Here is a 19379-nt window from a genome sequence, read left to right as displayed (position 1 = left end):
AGTGAAGTTCTGGTTGACAACGGAGTGAATAAGTCTAGTTTACAAAAATGAATGGGGAACTCTGGAAACTGCTGACTAGTGTGCCCTGCTTGTGCTTGTGGCTGTGTGCTGTACAGTACAGGGGCCATTCTGCTAGTCACACCTGTTCCCACTTCTCATGATGTGACCAGGCACAGCGCCTTTCCCCAGTCTGGAGAATAGGGCCAGGTACTCCTTTGCCTGTCTGTCTGTCTAAACAGCTGCTCTGTCAGGAAAAAACCTGCTTGATTCCCTCAGCCAAGTGCCATAATTCCACGGACGGGAGAGGGAGCAGACAGGTCTCACTATGTGGCCCAGGCTGGTCTCCAGCTCCTCCTCCCCCCACAGACTCCTGAGTACCGGGGATACGGGCATGAGCCAATGTGCCAAGCACAGCATGGATTTCTTCTTCCTTCCTAAGACAGGCACAGATATGATGTTAACCAGAATGTGAGTTCTCTAAAATGCCCCAGAACACTTCTTATGGGCACAAGGTCTCAAGCTGCGCCAGAGGGGACAATGATGTCCACAATTATGCATGGGTCTCCTGGCTCTTTTACTCTTGGTGTTGGTGATGCGGTGACAGATGCAGCCCGCATCTAAGGTGGCCGTCAGAGCACCCTTGAAGTGGGAATCCCAGTGCTGGCCACACCTGTTCCTCTGCCATCGTGGTGTAAACTATTCTAGTCCTCCTGGGTAATGGACACTTTCATAATGTAGTCAGAGCTAATGTGCACGACCTGATTGGGAATAGGGTGGAAAGGAAGAGGGTTGGAAGTGGACGTTGGGCGATAATCAGAGTGGGAGTGTGAATCTAAGGGTGCGTCAGCAGGCCAGTCTGCCGTGGAGCTCCTCCAACCTGGAGCGCACAGATTCTAGCCTGCCGCTGGAGATGGCTTCCTGGGGACTGCTGGGCCTTGCTTTTCCAGACCGTATCCAGTCTCATCACAGGGGTGTGACCAGGCTGGCAGAGACTAAAGAAGGCTGCAGCACACAGTTTTTAAATAAGTTTATAATTTCCTGATGGATTTAGTTCGTGAATAAAAAAGAAAAAAATCAAACAGAGTGTTTACAATAATTACCAAGGCAAAATTGAACAGAACACAATGTCTTTGTAATGTCATCATCAGGCCGGCAATTCGACGCTAGTAACTGCACGCATGTGCACAGTTGAAGGCGGCAGCTGCAGCTGCTTCACACAAGCCACCAGGCTGCCACCACTGCCACCTACAGGGACTCAAGCTACAGGAAGCCAGTGCCCAGTGTTCTGGGCTCCCCACTAAAGTGCAACATGCCTCTTCTGAAGGCTTCAAGGGTGCAGAACAAAGCCAAATTCCCCATCCTGGGACAGCCTGCTATGCAAGACAGGTTTCTGGTCTGCACTGGGCAGCCCGGCGCAATGGCTGGCATGTGCCTCATGCGGGCCCAGATGCGTTCAAGGATGGATTTAATACTGGTGTGGCAGGGAAGAGGGGCTGGGCTGGTGTGCTCACTGTGGCAGAGGGTGGATCTCCTTGCCTCAGCCTGGCTCGCTTCCTTTCTTGACTCTGGCATCTCTGGAGCCAAGGGGGTTTGAGTCTAAAAAGCTTCAAAGAGAAGAATCGAGGATCTGAAACCAGAGAGAGCCAGGCTCTGAGGGCCATCCATGGCACTGGCCTGCAGGCTCTGGAGACTAGGCTGCCCTGTGGGATGGCCACGATGAAATAGCACCAAGTGGGCAGGAAAAGGTCCTGTGGTCTGGCAAGCAGGCCCAAGCCCAGGTTACCACACAGCACTAGGCACACAAGGCTTGATCCCATGTGAGGGGAGGGTGATCCTCAGGTCACCCTCAACAACGCTGAAAACTCTACCCAGAGGTCCTGAGGACGTACAGAAAACCCTGACGTGACTGAGAGTGTTGGAGCCCCAGATTTTCATTTCTCCACTGAGTGGGTGTCTCTTGTTCCCAGGTAGTCACCCACCTCAAGTGTGGTCAGTGTGTTTCCCAGGGGCTGGCCTGGCTACCACCTCACCAACCTGGTGTGGGAGGAGCTAGGCTGCCCATAGCTTGAATTCCTTTGTTAACATGATTATTTATGGGTTTGCATTTTTAAAAACACAGCTCCTTAATTTTTCAGTTCTATAACTACTTTTTAATATTTTAATATTCTCAACAATGGACACAATGTAACTGCCCCAGTTCTCTGAATCACACAGACAATATCAACAAGCAGAGAAACAAAAGAGGTGGCGGGACGGGACAGATAACCCGCTCCCCCAAATCAACCCCTAAAATCACTTCTCCCTCAAAAGAGGCAGGAGGAGAAGTACCTACAATAGGGTCACAGCACTTGCCAAACACAGAGGGAAGAATCAGGAGACACTTGGTTACAATTTTGACACTAAAAGTTTGGAAAGTTTCTGTTTGGAAAGAGTACAGACAGCCATTTTGTTCAGAAGGATCCCCAGGTCACGTGTGCTTTCTTCTTCCCTGGACATCCTCGTGGTTCACAGGAGGGAACATGCCTTGGAACGATCCAAAGCTCCGAGACTGGCAGTGACGGCGGGTGCCCGGCAGGCCTGTGGTGCAGCTCATCCTTCTTGCTTCCTTTCCTGGGCTCTGGACTCTGCAGGCAGGGGGGGAGGCTGGGGAGGCAGGCTTGAGAGTCACCGGCACTGCTGACATGGGGGTCTGCTGGGACTCGGGCCTGTGGCTGTCACATTCCACTAGCGACATATCCTTGCTTTGGCCCTTCTTCAAAGACCTGGAGGGAGGCCAGTGGGCCTGTGCTTCAGTCACACAGGAGGGTGTGACGCCAAACCAATCCCAGTGTCAGCAGTGGAGGGGCAGGACGGTAGCACGTGAGAACCATCTGCGCTGGCGTCATCCCTCCCGGGGGAGAAAGTCAGCCAACATATTCTTCTCAGGAAGCCAAACAGATGGATGGGATGTGACCAGTCACAGTTTGACCTGCAACACCATCGGTTGTCTCAGCCCAGTCTGCTTTCCTAGAACTTCTAAGGCCCACAGGTGAGGAAGAGGCACACTCAGACCTTGGGAAGGTGCATGAGAAACAAGGCTGACAGGAACTGGAGGATGCCCTCCACATTTCCGGTTGCTGAAGCCCACTCAGACTTTTCCATCTCTAACGGTCTTTAAGTCGCTGCTAATTCCATTCAGATGTGCCACCAGTCAGTCACTCCTGAAGACCTGGGATGCGGGGCTCATATGCTGCTGCTTTAGTAGGAGCCCCATGCTGGGTTCCAGCCCTCATTTTCTTACTTCAGCCTTCATTTGGGGTAGAGCTGTTAGGTGCAAAGGGTATGAGGCTTGACAGTGGATGGAGGTGATGGGGACGGTCCTAGCCAGCCTGCAGTGAGCTCTCAAGGCCAGATGTCTTGAGGACCCTAAGTGCATGCAGACCATCACAGGATGACATGTCCTAGGGCAATGGCAGCTAGGCATTTAGTGAATTCTGACTAAGTGAATGATGTAAAGTCAGCAAGATCTGAATGCCAGATAACCTATCAGCCTCGCCTAACACAAAAGCTCCACAGTCTCCAGAACCATTTGAGTCACGGGATCACCACCCGAGGAGGAGACCCCTTTGCTATGCAGAGATCAGATAATGTCTGTCCTACAAATTTGCCTTCTCGCAGCCTCTCTGGAGGGACCTGATGGAGAAAAGTTGTAAAATAGAGAGAAGGAAGCAGACAAAGACCAAGTGGGTACAGCAAGGAGTCTGTCTGGGGGTGGTCCCCACAGCTGGCCAGTGTCAGCTCCAGGCTGCGCCTGTGGACCGGGACTGTTTTCTGGATTCCACCGTAGCCGGTGAAGCTGTTACTAGGTGGTGGTTCCAGTTGTTATGGGTGTAAAATCCTATCCTGAAATACGGTGTCGTCTATGGGATTTACGGATGGGACAATTAGAAAGAACTGAGAGAACTGAGAAGCAGTGATCATCATTCTGGCTCCTGGCAGAGTCCACTCAGACCTCGGCGTCTCACACAAGTGAACACTGTATGGCAGGGAAGAAGGGGAACGGGAAATGACTGAATGCGGCAGTAGTGGCAGCTGAGTGAGGTCCCGGGTGGAGGGCTGCGAGGGACTTACGGGCAGCATTAAATCCTTTTGAGAGTGTAGCTGGGCAGAGAGGAGGCAGCTGGGGGGGCATCTTCAGGTGTCTGCTTCAGAGCACGCAGAGTTGGATGCCTGCCGCGTTGTCTACTCTCAGGCCGCTTATCTTACGGCACTATCCTCTGCACCTGGCTGCAGCATGGTGCTGCCGCATCCATGGGGCGTGCATGCACGGGTGAAGCAATCAGCTGACGCGAATGGTCAGTACAGCCCCTATACAGAACAGCTCTCAGGGTGACAACACTGACAGCAATGATCCTCAACTGCCACACGGGACCTCACAGGCAAAGAGGGGCTCAGCTAGCCACGCCCACTGAGGACTCTACAGTGGGAAACAAGGACTGCCGGTCAGGAAGCTGGAGGGAGAAGCTATGCTTTCACTGCCACGGTTCAACTGAGCATGTCTCAGGGGTCCCCACAACACTCCCTATCAGAGGCTTTTCCAAAGGTGGAAAATACAGCCTCGCACGCTGTATGCACACAGCAGACATTTCATAATACTTTCTGAATGAATGAATGGATTAATGAATGGAGGGAGGAAGGTTAATGAGATAAGACAAACTCAGTTGTGTCAAAAGCAGTTTCTAGGTAGGGCATGAGGCTATGACCCTGAGGATGTACCTTAAGAGTAGACTGAGAAGGTGGGCAGGGATCACACGCTCTAGCAACCCTGTTCTAAGTAGCTTGGGGCAAGGTGGAGGGACAGACAGCACTGTAGGCAATGTTCAGGAGGATCGGCATGGCCCTATAGGACATCGTCTCTGGAGGAGCAAAGCTGCGAGCAGTGACAACAGGACCCTTCATGTTAAAGCCTCTTCTCATCAGGTTATACCGACCTGACAGTCAAGTGTGGGAAGGTCTTACCAAGAGCGAGTGGGTGACCACTGTGGACATCATCCTCCCGCCAGCTGAGAGCAGCGCACTGAGACAGGCAACAGGCCAGGGTTCACAGTGAGGCCTGCCTCCATCTGATGGTCATGACAGCAAGGCTGGTAAACATGAGGGCAGCACCCTCTCTTTGTCCCTGGCCACTGTTCCCTCCTCTACCCTCTGAGCAGAAAGGACTCATCCTAAGGCTTCAGCACCGAGCTTTCAAAGCACAGAACTCCAGATGAGGAGAGTGGGCTTCTTGTTTCCTGTTCCGGGAAGGGCAGAGCTGCCAGCCTCCCCAGCTCCCTTCTGCTGATGACAGGGCAGTTCTTCACGGAGACCAAGGAGACTTGAGCAGAGACAACATTCAAAGTAGAAGGCAGAGTGCGATGAGATACAAATGGGCTGGACTTGCACGTCCAGCTGGCAGGATCTGGTGTGGAGGTGGCTCCGACACCAAAGTCCCTCACATTCTCCTTCCCAGCTCCTTGGTCAGACTCCTGGAGCACGTCAGGAGGACTCTTCCAGGGCACTGACGACTTGCTCCAGGATGTCAGGGCAGCGATCGGCTATCTGCTGGAGGATGGTGTTGGCGAACTCCTGCAGTTCTGCATTGTCCCCTTCAACTTTCCCCAGCTCACTCTGAAGCTGAAAGAGAAAGGAGAGATGGAGTTGAGGCAGAGGGCAGCTTACTTGTGTTGGGAGTGGGGATTCTTCAGGAAAGAACGACAAACAGAGCTGACCTCCCCGCATCCAAATGAATGATCAAACATGCAAGCTTCTAGACTCTAACCATGAAAATAGAGTCCAGAAAAGTCAGGATTAAGTCCTGGCCAACCACTGAAACTTGTAGGTCTGACTCCATGGGGATGGCTGTGTTCACTGTTCCAATCTCACAAGCACCAGTGGGTTGAGGCTCTCAGCACTGTGTGGTGCTCCTGCCCAAGAAAGATTTCCCTTTGTTGCACATGGCTGTTTCAGCAGGGCCCTTAGACTGCTTAGTTAGCTGAGGAGATTATTTTGACAGATACCATAGCCCAGCGCTGAGGAGAGACACATTCCCAATGTTCTGCTGTTCTTAGCACCCACTGGGCAGTTCTCTAAACCTCTAGCAGTCGCAGTCCTTGTCCTGAAACTCCCCGTAGGCCGATGGCAGAGCAAACACGTCAACAAGTACACCACAACCCAGCACAGCTAAGGACATGCTGCGAGAGAAAATGCACACTTGTTTCACTCTGAGGAGGCTGAGAAGGAGTCACTAAAGGTGGCTAGGATCTGGGTCTCCAGAGCCAAAGCAGAGTTGTCTGGGAGATCAGAGGAAACAAAGCACTGTTCAGGATGCTGGAGCCTACCTACAGTGGGCTGTGGTGGAGGAAGATGGAGTTGAACTGTGAGTGGAGCGAGAGCTCAACCCAATCTCGTGCAAAGTACAAGGAGACCCTGTAGTTTTAAATGGCAGTGACAAGACCTGCCTTCAACTTCTTAGAAGAGGACGCAGAATGTTAAAAACAAACAAACAAACAAACAAAAAAGAAGCTGTTGACTAAGCAGAAGGCAATAGCCAGGAAGTGGCTGTTGTAAGCACAAGGTGGAATTAAATGGGGCTGAGAGGGAGGAGCCAGGGGAGAGGAGGGATGCACACATCTCAGCCTTCTCACAGTAGGGTTCGTGAGGAGAAGGGAAACTCCTTGTGACAGTGCGAGCTGAGGAATGAGACGAGAAGACGGATATTTTCAGATACCAGGCAGGGTTCCAGGAAAGGAAGGGGGAACTGAAAACTGAGTGGCAAGAGAGTTTAGAACCCAGGTGCCTGGGAGGCTTAGGTCTCAGCGTTAGGGCTGCCATTTATTAGCTGATGTCCCCTTGACCTCTCTTCTCTGCTGTAGGGTGGAGCAGCAACATTTCACAGTGCTGTTTTACAGGATTTAATGACTGACATATGAAAATGCCTAATAAAGGTTAACTTGTAATTACTGTTATTAACTACATAAGATCACCCAGAAAAAGCAGATTAGATGGCAAAGAGAATGCCACTGTGTGTCAGACTCCGGATATTCTGAGCCGAGAATGAGTTAGAGTGTGCTTCTCGTGTACAGCAGTCAGGCGAGACCAGCGGTCTTCTCTCTGCTGGCTGCTGACCGTGACCTGGGAACTCAGGGCCACTTACACCATGCTAAGCCTTAGTGCGTCTTTTAAAAATTTAGGATAGGAGCTAAACTCATCTATTTTCACCTAACAGTGCACTGTGTTTCCAAGTCGAATCCCAAAAACTGTTTTTGGAATTTGATAATTGACCCTAAAATTCATTCTGATGTGTAAATACAAGAAAAACTAAGGAAAAAAATATATTTTGTGTTTGTAGGTTCAGGGGATTGAATCCAGGGCCTGGTGCACGCTAGGCAAACACTCTGAGCCCCATCCCCAGTACCCACACGGATATTTTTAAGACAGGAAAGCCCTGTAGACACACACTAACAGAAGATTACTACATTAATAACATGGTGTCTATGGGCTTTGGAATAGAGTTTTCTTTTTGCTGGGACAAAATATCTTCTATGAACAACTTAAAGGAGGAATTATCTACCTTAGTTCATGGTTTTAGAGCAGCATTTCTCAACCTGGGGGTCGTTACCCCTTTGACAACCCTCTAGCCCCAAGAATACTTATATTACAATTCATAACAGTAGCAAAATCACAGAATTGAGGCAGCAATGGAAAGAATTTTATGGCTAGGATCATCACAACCTGAGCAACTGTATTAAAGGATTGCAGCATTAGGCAGGTTGAGTCAGCTAGATCCTTCTGTAATGTGAGCTTGAAGTTCCATATTGCAGCACCCTACTTTCCTCATATGTAAATATCCATTCGAAAAATGTCCTTCCAGTCGTTTGGATACTGCAAGGTTTTATGGAAGAACTAGTTTGGTGGGGCATGCCTGGGGTTCCAGCTACTTGGGATGCCAAGGCTAGAGGATCACTGGAGGTTAAGAGTGTTGTATGTGTATAGTGTGTTCACGTGAGTGAGACCCTGGCATATTCTCTCTCTCTCTCTCTCTCTCTCTCTCTCTCTCTCTCTGTCATATGCATCTGAGTGAGACTGTGGCTTTTAAAAAAAGATTTTGTGCAAGAGCTGCATTCTACTAAACCTTCATCTCAGTTAGATCCCAAAGGAGGGACAAATGGAAATGGATATAGAGCCATTATCTCCAGTAGAGAAAACAGAAAGTGTATGCTCTGCTAAAACAAGTCAAGATTTCCAAATGCAGACTGGATTACATGTGGAATGTTATGTGGGATTTGGTGCCGAGAGGTGTGGTCCTGCTTACTGGTCTGGGAAACTGTCACTGTTACTAAGGTGACACCATATACAAAATATCCTGCCTCAAAACGACCCCACAGTGCCCTTTAACCTTCTTCCTGTAGCCTCTGGGCAACCCCGCCAAATCCCTTTCCTTTCAGTCAATGGTGTTTCCAAGCTCTCTGAGTCTGGGGATTCAGGAACCTTTCCCATCCTGAAAAGATCCTGGAACTATCTTTCTTAAGCTGGCTGTAGCTTTCCCATCAAATTTCAAAAGCTCCAATAAAAGTACTCTCTAGTATTCTGTCTCTCAGACCAGCTGTAATAAGCAGGATGACTTGACCGCTTCCTCACCTAACTTGCTTTCTTGAAAGGTTAATAAAATGTCTACCTAAAAACTATAGAACTACAAAGGTAAAAAATGCCTTAAATGGAAGGATATAACATGACCAAGGAATGGAGACTCAAAGACGGTATTAATTATGCTTAAACTAACTCACAAATTCAATGCAACCCCTAACCTTAGGCAGCTATGAATATAAGAAAATGTATGTAGTAAGAAAAAAAAACCTATACAAACATGATAACTTCCTTAGTTTATGGTGAAGGTATCATCTGTACGGTAGGGAAAGGTTGGATTTTATGCTCTATTACCATATACATTACCATATCCCAATCATACAAAGAATCGGTTCTTGATGGAGAATAAATCTGTGTCTGAATGGAAGACATGGAAAAAGAAAACAGGAGAGCTGGCAACAATGCCACCTGCCTATAAACTTAGACTCAGGTGAAGGCAGGAGGATTGTGTGTGTAAAGACATCTTGGGCTACATAGTGAAAACCTGCCTCAGAAAAACCAAGCATGGAAACAACCTAGATGCCCTTCAATGGAAGAATGGATGAAGAAAGTATGGAGTATATACATATTAGAGTACTACTCAGCAGTAAAAAACAATGACTTCTTGAATTTTGCATACAAATGGATGGAAATAGAAAACACTATCCTGAGTGAGGTAAGCCAGACCCAAAAAGAGGAACATGGGATGTACTCACTCATATTTGGTTTCTAGCCATAAATAAAGGGCATTGAGCCTTTAATTCGTCATCCTAGAGAAGCTAAATAAGAAGGTGAACCCAAAGGAAAACATATAAGCATCCTCCTGAATATTAACCTTCATCAGGCGATAAAAGGAGACAGAGACAGAAACCCACATTGGAGCACCGGACTGAAATCTCAAGGTCCAAATCAGGAGCAGAAGGAGAGAGAGCACGAGCAAGGAACTCAGGACCGCGAGGGGTGCACCCACACACTGAGACAATGGGGATGTTCTATAGGGACTCACCAAGGCCAGCTGGCCCGGGTCTGAAAAAGCATGGGATAAAACTGGACTCGCTGAACATAGCGGACAATGAGGACTACTGAGAACTCAAGAACAATGGCAATGGGTTTTTGATCCTACTGCACGTACTGGCTTTGTGGGAGCCTAGGCAGTTTGGATGCTCATCTTACTAGACCTGGATGGAGGTGGGTGGTCCTTGGTCTTCACACAGGGCAGGGAACCCTGATTGCTCTTTGGGCTGACGAGGGAGGGGGACTTGATCGGGGGAGGGGGAGGGAAATGGGAGGCGGTGGCGGGGAGGAGGCAGAAATCTTTATTAAATAAACAAACAAACAAACAAAAAAAGAAAAACCAAGCAAACAACCAGCCAAGCTCACAAACACAGCAAATCTCCTGCCCCACCCATGAAAGTTGAAAGGGACACTGTACAAACGCCATGCTGGTCTTCTCTGTTCCCTTCCAACTTCAGCATACACACTACCAAGACTATAGTGCAAAGATTTCTTTGGTAGAACACAAAAGAACACCCACCATAAAAAAAGACCCAAAAATCAGTTAATTTATATTAAAACAGGCCTGTAATTCTAGCACTCAGGAGACAAGAACATCAAGAGCTCAAAGTCATCCTCAGGTAATATTATGGTGAAAAGCAGCCTGGGCTATGTGAGGCCTTATGTCCCAAAACAAAAACAAAAACAAACACCCCAAAAACCCAAATAACAAAAAACAAACTAAAAGCAAATGAACAAGCAAACAAGAAAACTCAAATAAAGCAAAAACAAAGAAACCCCAACAAAACAAAACTAAGAACTTCTTTCTCTTAAAAGCCATCATTAGGAGAGGAAAAGCAGCTGGCAGATGGGAGAAGGTATCTGCTTTGCATGTGTGTGATGGGGACTCAGTGTAACACATAAAGAACTTCAAACCAGCAACAGCAAAACAACAAATTCAAAAGGTCAAGGAATTAGAATAGTATTTTACAAAAGATTCCAATTGTCACTCAGTGTCTGTGTCTACAGGAAGTTCCTGCAGATTCCAGGAAACCTCATGGACAACAAAATCTTCATTTCTATAAAATAATGAAATAAAATGGTATACTTGCACATAACCTACATATCTTATCTAGAGATTACTCATAATACTGAATGTCATGTGCCGCTATGTAACCAGTTGTTATACCACATTGTTTAGAGAGTGATGAGGGAAAACATGTTCAGACACAGCTGATACTGGAGGTGAACAGAGCTCAAACGACAAGTGATTGGAGAGACACTCAGAACAGAGAAACGGTGGGTGGGAATAGAAGGGATAGCTTTACTCCGAGGACTCACAGAGTGCTCAATGCATGAAAATTCAAGTTCTGATTTCTAAAACTATTTCTCCCAAATATTTTAAAACTGTGATTGTTTGGTGAATTTGAGGGATGTATAACCCAAGGATGTGTAGGATCAACTATATTTTGGAAAGGCTAGAAAATACATACAAACGTATATATTCTTGTTAATTATCATAGAAACAGAAGTTAAAAAAACCCATAAGAAACCACTAAATATCCATCACAATGGATAAAAATGTAAAGGTTAGATATCATCAAATGCTGACAAGGGTGTGGAGCCACTTGACTTCTCATTCATTCCTGCACAGTATGAGTGCAAAGAGGTACAGCTATGCTGGAAACCATGTGGTAGCATTCGTTGAACTGGAGTACACGTATATTATGACTAAACCTTCATGCACACATACGTTCACCAGAAGACAGAGACAAGAGTACACACATAATCTCTACTGGCCATGCCGTACAGGCTTTTAGTAACTGAATGACTGATAATTTATGACATAGGCTGGAAGATGTCTCAGTCTGTAAAGTGCTTAGCAAACATGAGAACCTGATTCCTAGGACCCATATGAAAAGCCAGGATGGTAGTGTGTGTCTATAATCCTAACGCTGGGGAGGCAGAGAAAGAGGAGGATCCCTGGATCAGAGTGCAAAGCAACCAACCACATTAGTCAGTAATACATGCCAGGCAGTGGTGGCACACACTTTTAATCAAAGCAGTCACACTAGTCAGTCATATAGGCTGGGCAGTGGTGGTGCACACCCTTAATCCCAGTACTAGAGAAGAATATAAAATGGGAGGAGACAGGTCTCATGCTCAGTCTCAGTGTGAGGATTCGTGGAGGTAGGATCGTCCATTTCGGTCTGAGGTTGAGGTAAGAGTGGCTGGCCACTCTGCTTTTTTGATCTTCAGCTTGAGCCCTAATATCTGTCTCCGGATTTTTATTATTCGTCTAAAAAAAAAAGTGTAAAAGGTATAATAACAACATGAACTAATTTATGCATTTTTTGGACAAAAATTATTCTAAGTGCTTTTGTGTCTTTTTTGTTTTTGTTTTTTGAGACAGGGTTTCTCTCTAGCTTTGGAGCCTATCCTGGAGGTAGCTTTTGTAGACCAGGCTGGCCTTGAACTCACAGAGATCTGCCTGCCTCTGCCTCCTGAGTGCTGGGATTAAAGGAATGCGCCACCACTGACCGGTGCTTTTGTGTCTTTTATTTAACACATCTTTTTTTTTTTTTTTTAAATTACTTCTGAGCACAGCTGAACAAACTCCTGGTATAAAATGTGTAGTTATTTAGTTTTCACTATTATAAACACTCATTGTTCATGTTCCTACACACAATCCTCTCCACATCTATGACCCGGGAACACTGTTGTAGGATTTGTTCTGTCTTGTTTTAAGGGAGGCTCCATGCTAACTCCTCAGTTTTTCTGTAAACACCTAGAGGAATTCTGCTTTCTACATGAAGCTGCCTAGAAACACCTGCAAATAGCAGATGTTTTAAGAATGGCCACTGAGGGAAACTGCAGGAATAGATGCTTGTTTTTCTGAAGACATTTTCTTTTTTTTCTCTGCTGCTGGGGCTCAGTAAGCGCTCTCCCACCTGGCGGCACCTCTTAGATTTGTTAAAGATCTGCCTGCTGAGCTTGGGTGGGACCCTGGAGCACACTATATGTTTCATGGAAGGCCCTGGGTTCCAGCTCCACAGAAACACAACAAAGAAATCAAAATCCTAAGGGCCCCCAATATGGCCTGTGTTGGTAGCCCCCATTCTGCTCAAAGTTCCCAAAAGATGGAGCACAGGGCAAGTACAGGGTCTGAAGGTGACCTATAGAAGAATTGTCTAGCTTTCCCACCCGCTCTAGAACTCAGTGTAGTGATGTGATTTCCAAAGGGACCTGAGCCAAATGTGGTGCCAACTCCACATGGGACACTCAAGGAGATGTGCAGTCTGCATGTGAAGCACAGAGCAGCGGTGCCTTGGCCTCTAGTACAGAGCTGTTGTGAAGCCATGGGTAGGGGGCTGAGCAAATAAATGGAGCAGAGATGGGGCCTCTACAGTTCTCCACCAGACAGTGCTGTTGGGAAGTTGGCTATAGCATTAGCCAGCCTCCTCCTGCTTTTAGGGCGGAGTAACTCAGAGAACAGTCAACATGGATGGTGCAATACCAAGTTATTTAAGTCGGATGCATGAGGCAAGAGCAGCCTGCAATGAACTGGCTGCCTTGGGACCACTGTCCAAAACAGCTTAGTTTATGCTGTGACTTAAGAACAGGACCCATACGTCTCTCCACACATAGAGAAGACACATCACAACAGGGAGCCACCAAAGACCCAAATGTAAGAAATTCCTAAAGTAGAAAAAAGGTGAGTATTCTGCAGACCTGGCTCCATCTCAAGGTAAACTGCTGTGAGGTGAAAGAAAGGCAGGCCCAGAGAGGTCTCTAGATAAAATCAGTAGATGGTTGGGGGGTAGGCGCAAAAATTACACAGAAATACTTAGTTTAGTTTAAGTAGACAAAAATTTGAAGTTTTTTTGTTTTTTTGTTTTTTTTAACAACTATCTCTCAGGACACAGGCTCTGAAGTCTGAGCTGTAAACTGGTGAGTGTGGTGCCCTGGAAGTGATGTCGAGCAGAAACGGCCTTGTCTTGGTTAGACTTGTCCTACAGTCCCATAGCCCAAGCTGCTTAGGAGTTATGGAGACACAAAGCTTTCCAGTTTCAATTTTTCAAATGTTTGGAATGAACTGCAAAGTGTTTTCCACTGTGCCATTCTGAACAGACCATAAAGCTTACGGGATTGGAGAATCTGATAGCATAGTAATTTCTCATCCAGGAAGATTTCCTACAGGCATCTGGTCACTGCTTTCACACTGGTGCCAAAGAAAGCTAGAGCTTGATCTTGAAGACTTTTACAGCTTCTCCACAGGTTAAAAATCCCACTCTCTCCCCAGAAACTGATAAGCTTATGCATTGATATGAAGGATCCTGTTATGCTTTGAAGCATGAAAACCATGCATCCCACTATTATCTCCTATATGCTGTTCCTGGACAAAAGTATCATGTACTGGATGAATGCTAACAATATGTCTTTAATGTAACTGGGTTTTTCCATGTTAGATTACCATTATCTCTATCATTAGTTTTCAAAGGCTTTGAAAATAAACTAAGGCCTGGGGCCATGGCTCAATGAAGAGGACTTGCCTAGCATGCCCAAGGCTCTGGGTTCTATTCAAAGGTCCACCCTCCCCCAAGCTAAACCTAAAACCAAACAAGGGGCTCTTCTGCCATAGCACTGAAAACACAGCAGCGGGTAGCAGCAGCCCCTAGTTCTGAGTGAAATCAAACATTGAGGCATCAGCTGTTCAGCTCAGGCTGGCCTCAAAACTCTGGAGCTTCCTTTTCTGCTTCATTCCCTGTCCCGCCTCAGATCAGCCAGGCAAACATCTAATCACAGAAATACTAGCCTGCTCATATTAGATCCAGAGCACAGAAATTATGAAATTTGCTGGAGGCTGTGGGAGTATGCAGCAGGTGACAACTACCAGACAACCCACCAGACAAATAACTCAGATGGGGAGCCCCACTAGGTAAAGACTGTGGGACCATTGGCTGTAAATGACTTGCCGCTTCTGTCTGTAATTTCTCTCATGTGCCACTACACTTCTCCCCTAAGAACAGCTATGGGTGTTTTCCCACTGCTTGTGTGTTTATCTTGTGAATATATTCCATTGATTGGGTACACATATAGTTGTGGATGGTCAGGAAGATGATTTCTGCTTAATCTGTATAATTTTGAGGAATAGAAATAATACTAGAACAAAGACAGCTAATTTTAGACTTCAGAACAAATTCAAACCAAACTGGTTGCCCCTGGAGATTAATACACAAGGACAAGTTCCCAGGTGTTTATTGGTGAATCAAGATCAGGCATGAAGCTACTTTGGTAGACATAGCCTCCAGCATAATGAACTTTCTGCATGTTCTCCTAACCTTAAGGTTCAGCCAACTAATGTTTACTGTTTAAGCCCTGAACTTCAATGTCACTTTCTGTCTGGGAACCCTGACCACTTAGAGCTACAATCATGGCCGAGCATGACTCACTGGCCGCTCAATGTGACATCACTAGCCTGAAAGAAACAGGGTGATTAGTTTGGCTCTGTTTCTTATTGTTTCCTCAATAAGTGCTGTGTGACCCTGAAAATGTGATTCATGTTTTTGTCCAGAGGCTTTGTTGTAGTAGAAGTATGTTGGAGAGAGAAAAGTGTGTGCTGCAGTAGAAGTGTGTGCTGCAGTAGAAGTGTGTGCTGCAGTAGAAGTGTGTGCTGGAGTAGAAGTGTGTGCTGGAGTAGAAGTGTGTGCTGGAGTAGAAGTGTGTGCTGGAGTAGAAGTGTGCTGCAGTAGAAGTGTGTGCTGGAGTAGAAGTGTGTGCTGCAGTAGAAGTGTGTGCTGGAGTAGAAGTGTGTGCTGCAGTAGAAGTGTGTGAGATGTAGGAGGTGGTGCGTGAATAAGTGAATGAATGAATGACAGAATGTGTGTCCCCCTCCTGAAAGGGAGATGTAGCTGGATGTGCAGAAGTATGAGAGATGGAGAGACAAGTGTTATGTATGCAAAAGTGTGTATAAAGTAGCTGTGTGGAGATGGAGAAGTTTTCAGAAAGAGATTCTTTAAGATGATGTAAAAGAGAAGCTTACCATCCAGGAAAGCGTGTGCTTGTTCCTTTTTACCCCGAGTTACCATCAGACATCAGAAAGCATATGTTCCCTTATTTACCCCTCAGTAAAGTTCGGCCCTCAGATAGATAAGAGTTTTTTTCTAAGTCCCAGCTACTCTAAAGGCATTCTTTTTGATACCCTGGGTGCAGTATTGGGAGCTGCTATCTTGGGCTGCACTAGAAATTTCAATTCGCAGCCTGGAGGGAGCAGGAGAACCACCAGTTCTGGTCTCTACCTTACAGGTAAGACCCAGGCCTGAAGAGGTATAGGGAAGTGTGCTCACCTCAGGAAACTGCATGAACCACCCATAGGTCAGTCTGTGGTTTCCAGATGCATGTGCACTCTACTTTGAAGCGTTGCTAGGATACTAATGTTTCAATCTCTAACCTACTTATATACAGACACATCTAAAATGCAACTGCTTTCCTGTCTAGGACATTTGTACCTAGATGAGCTAATCTGTGTCTCCTCTGTGATAATGTGTCTCTAACAACTCCCCAGGTTTGTCTCTCCTGAGAGGCTATGTCTTGGTAGAGTGCTATACCGGCTCTGCTCCTTGCTCCTTAGGGTGAGCTAGTCAGGGCAATGCTGGAGAGCTCAACCTGGTGGTGCGGATGAGGGATAGCTGGCAGGCTGACTAACCCAGCAACCACCCAGGCCCAGAATCAGGGCTATGAGTTGGCCCACCCCAACATCTACCCAATCTGTGATCTGCTGGAGCATGTGAAGAGACAGGTCCTGCAGACCCAAAGCTGCAGGACCTCCATGACACAGGGCAACAACAGGACATCCAAGAGGAGTCCCAATAAGGGTCCAGCAATCATAGTGCAGCAGAAGCCAGAGGCCTTGAACCAGACCAATGACTCTGTGCAATGGACACTTGCAAGTAAAGATGTATGAACTAAAGGCTTTACTGTATGACTCACTGCATCATACTACTGATGTGGGAGTGTCATATATCAATCTGTTGATTTCATTGGTTAACTAATAAACTGCTTGGCCCTCATAGGTTAAAACATAGGTGGGTGGAGTAAACAGAACAGAATGCTGGGAGGAAGAGGAAGTGAGCTCAGACTCGACAGCTCTGCTCTCTGGAGCAGAGGCCATGCTCCCCTCTCCCGGCCAGACGCAATGAAGCAAGCCGCCAGGTCAGACATGCTGAATCTTTCCCGGTAAGACTGATGCTACACAGATTATTAGAGATGGGCTGATCGCGATATGAGAATTAGCCAGTAAGGGCTAGAGCTAATGGGCCAAGCAGTGTTTAAAAGAATACAGTTTTTGTGTTGTTATTTTGGGGCATAAGCTAGCTGGGTGGCGGGAAGCCATGCGGGAGCCGGGAGCCAGAGCGGCTGGAACGCAGCCCACCGCAGCTACCACTACATACCACAGCTTCCATGATGAGATTTTTCTTCTCTCCTTCTCTCTTAAATTTTTTTGGGTGTGTATGCAAGGACAAAGGGTGGATACAAAGGGATGGGGAGATGAATGGAATAAAAATGCATGATGTGAAATCCACAAAGAATAAATAAAAAGTTTTTAAAAAGTGGGAATAGGAGAAACTCAACACGGCATTCACATTGCTTTGGTTGGTGCTCTATAGCCACTGTGTTTGAAGGGCCAAGAGAATGGTAATCTCTTCCTAAGGAGAAACAGCCTCAGAAACTGTGGCATACTGTCACAAATAATAAGCCAATTACCTGGGTGGCTTACTGAACAGAAGTAGAGACCTGAGGCAAGGGTAGCAGGTGGTCACAAGGACATGCTACCAAGCCTGGGATCTGCTCTATACGGGCTTGCAGTGGCACGGTCTAAACAAGCATTTCTAATCATCGAGAATTCCAAGTCTTGTTTCCGCGTTGACTTGGCAGCACCTCTCATTATCTTCATTCATCTGCTAACTGAAATGAACCGAGACTTGCCCACCATTATCAAAATGAAAGCAAACCGCCCTCTTGCTGAAGGGATCTATCAGAACAACAGCGATATTCTGAGAAGCACAGACTCAGGCAGGGTGGCTGGCCAGGCCCATGTGTTTGGTTTGGCTCTCAGAAATGAAGAGTGTCAAAATGAAAGGGTGAAAAAAACAACCCCTCCCCCACACAAACCAAACAACGGATTAGGAGATCTAATGCTGAAGCTGTCAGGGTGGTAAGAATAAGGCCTTGTTGCAGCTGAGATTTAAGTGCAGAAGCAACATGAGGCCCACTCCACTCTCTGGCCAAGTGGAAGAGAGAAGGGAGCCTTGCAGCCACTGTGGCATATGCACAATATGCCCACTCCCAGGACCTCTCTTCCCAACATGTGATATCCCACATGAGTGTCAGTGATGGGCAAAGACTGAAAAGGCTCCTGTGGTCACCTTGTTGAATTTTCTCTTTAATTTTAATGCAAAACTGATATATTATCTGATTGGTCACCCCTGAAGGAAGAGACAGCATGATCCTTTAGTTGGGTACACACTCGAGGTCAGGTGTGCTCATCCAAGTTGTCCTTGGGTAAACACGGTAAACATTTCATGGATGACCATGCACAGCGGTAAGATGCGAGTATCACATAGCGTGATACAGAATGTTGTTTCTGATGTGCCTAGCATGGAGGTGGATGGGGGCAGGGTAGCATGTTACTAATTTTAGCATGCCGAAGGGAAGTATGGGATATGATTCAAAAGCTCCTTAAGGAAGGTTAGGACTGAAAGAAAACTATTCCCACACCCTCTTACATCTCAGACTTTTGCAGGCAGTACTTACATAGGTCAAGGAGGGTAGGATAGGGAGACTCTAGGGATATTTCCAGTCTAATCTGGCTCAATGAATATTTAAGGCTCTCAATGCTAGGAACGCAGCTCCAAGAAATACGGCAAAGCCATGGCATTCATACCTTCAGCCCTACATAGCTTTGGCCTAAATGGAGAAGACAAGGCAAGCACTTGGAGAACAGACAGATCTTTCCTCCCACCTTCTCCTTCTAGGGAGCCAGAAACAGAATGTGGGCTCAGCCTTCAAGAGAAGTGAAGGAGGAATTCAGTTAAACACAGTCATGAGGGAGACTGAGAAACCCTGGAAGCATTCGTCTGCATATAACCTGAGAAGGCCAACCCTAATGAACCAGAGCCCAGATAAGGCTGCATGTGGCCCTGTACAACGATCCCCAGTGTCTGTGGGACCACTGCTGATGGCTGCAGGGCACTGAATAGGATTTATGGGTAGAACACTAAGAGTTCTACAATCCTCCAGGGAACCAGTGAAGTGACGGCAAAGTTACAGCTCTGCAAGGGGTTACATAAACTCCCCCTTTCTCCAGAAGGATCCAGAGGCTTGGGTGGTACACTTAATTGCACTATCCTGAGACACACTCAGCCCGAGCTGGCACTGAGTCGTCTGGCAGCATACTGACAAGATGTTCTGCATCTGGAAGTGTCAGTCCTGCTGAAGTTGACACACGGAGTTTACTCTCAGGCTGTAAGGGGCAGCAGTGGGCCAATACTGGAAACAGAAGCCTCATATGCCACTTGGCTTCCCCATCTTGGATGGGACATTTCACTGATTTGGGTTTAACTGTCTTGAGACAGGTGCTCTTCAAATTCTTTCTAGACTTCATGATGTCTGACTTAGCAGAGCCCATCCGTGGTTTGCCTTTTCAAATAAGAGTTAAACAACCATACCCGGTGGGAAGCCACAAG

At 46.8% G+C, this 19379-nt stretch overlaps 1 protein-coding gene across 5 annotated transcripts in view; it reads right to left on the bottom strand.

Annotated features, from left to right (window-relative positions):
- Positions 1 to 1012: 1012 nt before the first annotated feature.
- Erc1 (ELKS/RAB6-interacting/CAST family member 1) overlaps positions 1013 to 19379 on the bottom strand; it is a 365559-nt gene continuing 347192 nt past the window's right edge. For all 5 annotated transcript variants that reach the window (XM_057764045.1, XM_057764072.1, XM_057764063.1 and 2 more), the window contains one exon: positions 1013 to 5652. In XM_057764045.1, coding sequence (XP_057620028.1) covers positions 5515 to 5652 — 138 coding nt within the window. In that variant the 3' untranslated portion in view covers positions 1013 to 5514. The remainder of the gene's footprint in view (positions 5653 to 19379) is intronic.

This window comes from Chionomys nivalis, chromosome 1 (assembly GCF_950005125.1).
Source record: "Chionomys nivalis chromosome 1, mChiNiv1.1, whole genome shotgun sequence".
In the NCBI taxonomy this organism is placed as follows: Eukaryota; Metazoa; Chordata; class Mammalia; order Rodentia; family Cricetidae; genus Chionomys; species Chionomys nivalis.
Note: the sequence above shows the minus strand (reverse complement) of the source record. Positions and strands in the feature narration are given on the sequence as shown.